This window comes from Sus scrofa, chromosome X, assembly GCF_054392235.1.
Source record: "Sus scrofa isolate SSC_HxYL_T2T_F1_AM1 chromosome X, Sscrofa_HxYL_maternal_Yorkshire_Landrace_v2.0, whole genome shotgun sequence".
Classification (NCBI taxonomy): Eukaryota; Metazoa; Chordata; class Mammalia; order Artiodactyla; family Suidae; genus Sus; species Sus scrofa.
This window is the reverse complement of record NC_139401.1, coordinates 104892468-104898467: the sequence shown is the minus strand read 5'-3', so window position 1 is coordinate 104898467 and position 6000 is coordinate 104892468. Positions and strand designations below refer to the sequence as shown.

General features: G+C 37.5%; 1 protein-coding gene across 1 annotated transcript in view; it reads right to left on the bottom strand.

Moving 5' to 3' along the window:
- Positions 1-370: 370 nt before the first annotated feature.
- Positions 371-6000, bottom strand: part of LUZP4 (leucine zipper protein 4) — a 30094-nt gene continuing 24464 nt past the window's right edge. The window contains exons 7-8 of the mRNA XM_085008493.1: positions 3275-3395; positions 371-1068 (exon numbers count right to left, since the gene is read on the bottom strand). Of these exons, the coding sequence (XP_084864619.1) occupies positions 970-1068; positions 3275-3395 (220 nt within the window). The 3' untranslated portion in view covers positions 371-969. The remainder of the gene's footprint in view (positions 1069-3274; positions 3396-6000) is intronic.

Sequence of the window (6000 nt, the reverse complement as noted above, 5' to 3'; positions counted from 1 at the left end):
CTGATGATAATTTTGTTTCCCAACACAATGTTATTAGTAAGAGAATCTTTACCATCTGTTAATTTGGTTCAGAAAGCAATGCTATAGATGAGCCAGATTAGAACCCAACTTCTCCTATATTTCTGTACTGTATTTCATTTTCCTTGTACAACCATTAAATGCAAGGACAGAACTTATGAAATTAAGCTAAAAACCACCAGCATGGTACTTACCAAATAATTATAAACACCAAGTAATTATAAACCAATATTTTCAGTGTACTATAACAACATGCTTAACCAGACACAGAGGTTCAAATTAACTTTTGATCATCTGTATCAGGAACATTATTACTTTGGACCACCAAGTATCAATGGAAAGAAAAAAAGTCACATCTATATTTAAACTTTATTAATTTAATGTGTTCACAAAAAATGACAGTAGAACAATTAAAATTCTTATAAATTCATAGAAAAAAAGTAAAAGCTCAGAAACAAATTTATCATTTTAATAATCAAAAAGTAGAATTCAACTTACTGACTGACTTTTGAGGCACAGAATATTTAGTCATAAAATACATCAACTGCGTTCCTCTACTGTCAAAATAATCTATGGATTATTTTGGTTTATTAGTAATAATCTAATACTCTATGGATTATTTAGGATTCATATGTGGGTTCTAGAGCTCAAAGAACAAATTAAGCCAAAGAAAGAAGTTATCTAATGTCAAAAAGATATATAATTCTGAAAACAGCTGTTTTCCTAAAATCTCTTTCTAAATAGCCTTCCTTCTTACTCACATTTCTGTTCTTTTATGCAAACAAAGCTAAATATATTTTTCTTTTATGTAAACACTTAGTTTTGACAGATTACTCACATCAAAGCTTACCTAAGGAGAAATACATTAACAAAAGCAATAAAAAGTTAAATGTTGAAAAATATATATGCTCTTGAATAAAATTCACTATAGTATCTGTTAGCAGCAAACATTTAAGGGGAAAAAGCTTTTTGGTCTTCAAAACTGACAACTGGTTCTGGTCTTTTCTCCATTTTCAGCTTAGAGAATCTCTCATTGAGTGAAAGCTTAGTCTGTGAAGAAGAGAAAATCTATGACCTTGGGAGGTTAACAATCCTACAAAATACTCATGAAACTTGGTTGCTAAAAGTAGAGAGGGAATAGTTGGAAAAGACTGAGTGACACGAGGAAGAGTGTATCTGAAGAAACTACATAGAGCTCTTCTCTGTGATCCTGGAAGCATGAAGTAGTTTGCCTGATCTGTGGTATATCTGAGGCCACCTCTTGTTTCTTACAGGCTAAATCGTGGCATCAAGAGCATTAATTGAAGAGGTAAGAAATAAAGCATACTATTACCCCACAGAGTGAGTGGGCAAGCTTCCACAGTGGAATAAGAGTCAGGTTTACTTCTATGGAGTAGAGATTAAATGCCTCAACTATGGCCAGGAATTTGGTAATCTGCCTTGTGAAGAAAACCCCTATCCAATTGGTGTTATTGGTCTACAACTATATGAAATACCTTGAAGATCTCCTAAGACTTACTGCCAGTTTCTTCCTTATATAGACTGCCACTGAGCCTAAGCTTCTTTTTCCATCTTTAAGAAATACCCTTTTCAACACCACTCCAAAACCTAAATCAGAAACGAGATTGCTACTGCTCTGAGACCAAAGTGAGCTATATCCGTTATTCTATATTGACTATTTTTCACTTATGGGCCATATACTTTTATGCAGAACACAATCAGAATATGTATGGACTAGGGTGCTCAGGTTAATTTCACCTGTTGCTAACTGAAGGTTGGCAGATAAGTCTTTTGGTTTCAACCCCTGATGTAAAAATCATTAAAAAGACATTAGTATATTATTTTGCTTTAGTACATAGTCTCACTTTGGCAAGTGATAACCATGTTGAGCCTGAAGGCCACCACAGATGTAAACATATAGTAGATTGCGCTAAATCCATGTTTAACTTGAAGTTCCTTTAAAAAGTAAGTAATTGAGATGGGCTTATTTCCCTGACCTCTATGTCCTTCACAAAGGTGGAATATAGGGGAAATTTTCTTGTGTATTAAGGACTCCAAATAGGCTCTGGTTAACAAATATGTTTTCCTACATGTAAAAGATACCCTTGTATATACTAAATTAGGCATGAATTCTTTACCATCTCATGAATGAAATGGAGCAGAGCCCTGTGGGGCTCCTGGGCTCAAAAGCCTTTGTGTGTCCCCCATTTCTTATTTTGAGGAAATAGGCCTCCTTCAGCCTCCATGGCCTTCCCTGAGCTCCTAGGGGCAGGTTCAGGCAGTTGTTGATCAGGGAAGGAAAGGGATGCAAACCCAAGGGAGGAACAGTCAAGAAGCAATAGTACAGCCTTGGGACAGGATCCCTGTTCCCTCTCTAGGGATACACATCATGATATAGCCATCTTATACACCTAAGAGAAAAGTTATATTCCTTAGGCTTCTTTTAGAAATTAGTACTTTAAAACTGAACAGCTTAGAGTCCTTCCTTGTCCTTTTCCCTGGCTTCATTGTACCCTAAACACAACCACCCATAAGCTAAAGATTAGGCACCCTGAGCACAACTGCCTGTGGGTTAAAGATTATTAGCACAAGATGTTTTTCAGGAACTTTCCTAGTTTGTTCTAATCTCTGATTGATATGCCTTTTTCACAAGAACAAGTATCTTAGGCAATAACCCAGAAGACCACCATCATGATCTAGCTGCCAAGATCTTCTGACTCCAGCTTTGATGACTAAGATTCCCCCAAAGAAAGAAGAATGCATATCTGCCCCAATCCTGATTCCTATCTGAAAACCTGTTTTTCTCTTTTTAATAAAAAAACTCCCCACAGGAGTTCCCATCGTGGCTCAGTGGTTAAGGAAACTGACTAGTAACCATGAGGACGCAAGTTCAATCCCTGGGCCTCACTCAGTGGGATAATGAGCTGTGGTGTAGGTCACAGACACAGCTTGGGACCCTACGTTGCTGTGGCTGTGGCGCAGGCTGGTGACTACAGCTCCAATTCGACCCCTAACTTGGGAACCTCCATATGCCACAGATGTGGCCCCAAAAAAGTAAAAAAAAACAAAAACATAAACTCCCCACAATTCTTCCCAATGTCTTTAAGGCATTAGCCCGCTGTGGCCTCCTTTGCTTGGCAAAGAGCTATTTTTTTTCCTTCACCCAAAACTTTGTCTCCACTTCTCTATTCAACACCAATAGAGGCCGAGTTTTGGCAACATGAACAAGCTTATAGTGTAGTTCTATTACATTTACCTGATTACCGATTGCTTTAAAGTTGAATTTCAGGAATATTCCTTTGGGCTGTTGCTGAGAACTCTCAGTTGTAGCATGCTTAGTTGTTGGTCGTAAAGCTTTAACCTCATGTTTCTTGTATCTGTCAATTAAGCATAGTGTTTTAATAAAAATATATTTGACAGTCACTAATTAGATGAGTAATGTTAAGCCATTCAGTTTAACCCCTCTAGGTCTCATTTCCACCACTATAAAATTAAGAAGGTATATTCAAGAATCTTTGAGTAGTATTAAGATTCCTTTAAGTACTATTAAGATTACATGTACTGAATCTGGGAGTATAGCATTCACGAGGCTCACAAGCAGGCATTATTCTAGCTTTTTTCATATTGTCACTTTAAAACCACTAGATGAGCTTTTCTGCTGTTTAAATGCCAGAGCAGTTTTACTATTATTTAAGTATGGTCAAGCTTATAAGCATTTTGGAACAAAAGTAACCAGTGCATCCATATATAGAGAAAATGTATTAGTAGTTACTTTGGGTTGGGGGGTAGAAAGGGAAGGGAGTGAAGTGGAGAGACTACTATTGGGTAAAAAGAGTTTTTTTGGGAGATAATGAAAATGTTCTAAAATTAGATTATGGTGATAGTGACAAAACTGTTTATATACTAAAGCCACTAAACTGTATACTTTAAAAGGGTGAACTTTATAGAATAAAAATTACATCTCAATAAAGTTGTTAGCCAAAGAGTAGCTGGAGCACATGGATACCTAAGAATTAATACAAAAAGTAGCCTGGCTATCCAAAATTTTCATTCTGCCATGTTGCAGTGGTATCTTCTATATAGGGTCTCCTTGAATGGCTGCTAGTGGGTCTGATTTTTGCTTTGTCTTATTATAATAGCTCTTCATGTAAATAAACAGTACAGAAGACTTTTTAAATGGATGGTTAAATAGTTTAAGGGAAAACATTAACCACATGTAATATCTTGGTTTGTTTGGTCTGATATCACAAATTACCATAGACTGGGTGGGTTATAAACAACAGAAATTTATTCCTCACAGTTCTGGAGGCTGGGAGGTCCAAGATCAGGGTGCCAGCATGGTCAGGTTCTGACGAACGCCCTCTTCCAGACTGCAGACTGCCAACTGTGTCCTCGTGAGGTGAAGTGGGCGAGGGAGCTCTATGGTGTCTCTTTTATAAAAGCAGCAATCCCACTGGCTCCACCCTTATAACCTAGTCACTTCCCAAAGGTCTTACCTTCTAACATCATCACATATGAATTTTGGGGGAACACAAACATTCAAACCATAGCAGGTAGTCACATTCTCTTAGAGGTAGAGAACAAAAGCCCAAATGCTGTGTGGTTATCTTGATAGTATCAGTTAAGTTCCTGTAGTCAGTGGCCTTAAATAGTTCAAGTATTTTTTCATTGTTGCTTTTTTTTTTTTTTCTGGTTATAAATACTGCTCCTACTAGGACCCAACTGGACTGAAAACAGTGTTTGATTGGGAGAAAGAAAGCGTTCTCTGAGTAATTAAGTAAATATTGGAGTTCCCATCGTGGCGCAGTGGTTAATGAATCCGACTAGGAACCATGAGGTTGCGGGTTCGGTCCCTGCCCTTGCTCAGTGGGTTAACGATCCGGCGTTGCCGTGAGCTGTGGTGTAGGTCGCAGACGCGGCTCGGATCCCACGTTGCTGTGGCTCTGGTGTAGGCTGGCAGCTACAGCTCCGATTCGACCCCTAGCCTGGGAACCTCCATATGCCGCGGGAGTGGCCCAAGATACAGCAAAAAAAAGTAAATATTGATTTCCTAACTAACTTTTAGTCATAATTTCTCTTTATTTTCTTTGATAACGTATCGCAGAATGTGTACATGTTTTTTGATTTATTGAACACAATATATTGCATTCTTAATTTTAAAAGCAGATAAATGTAAACATTCTAGGTGTAGTAAGTAGAATTCTAAAAATGCCCCCCAAAGAGTTCTCTCAGGACTATGAATGTGATGAGATAGCACATCCATTAATATATTGCCTCATCTGGCAAATGAGATTTGATAATTTGTAAAGTTACTAATAATTGACTTTAAAATAGGGAGATTATCCTGGGTTATCTGGGCTGGCCTAATTTAATCATATAACAAATCAAAAGAGGGGGCAAAACAGGAAGTCAGAATAATTCAAAAAGTGAAACAAACATGACATGCTATTGGTAGTTTGAAGATGGAGAGGAACTCCACGTAAAAGGGAATTCAGGCTGCCTCCAGAAGCAGAGAGGCTGATTTCCAGAAAGGAAACAAAACCTTATTCCACAACCTCAAGGAACTGAATTTCCACAACAACCAGAATGAACTTGGAAGCAGATTCTTCCACAGAGCTTCCATGTAAGAGAGCAACCCAGGGCCAGCATCTTGATTTCATTTCCACAAGACCAATGGTCGAAAACCAGCCAAGCAGACCTGGATATCTGAATTACAGAACTGTAAGATAATAACTGGGTGTTGTTTTAAGCTGCTGTTTGTGGTAATTTATTTAAGCAGTAATAGAAAACTAATACACTAGGCCTTTAAAGAATTTAACCTCATCTTGTACTTGCTGAGAGAGACAACATGGTAGAGTAGAAAGCCCACAGGTTTTATAGACACATAAGCAACGTTTGAACATATTATTCAAAATTTCAATTATATTACTAATTGTATGACTTCAAGGAAATTAATACACTCTATTGAGTTTATTTTATTCA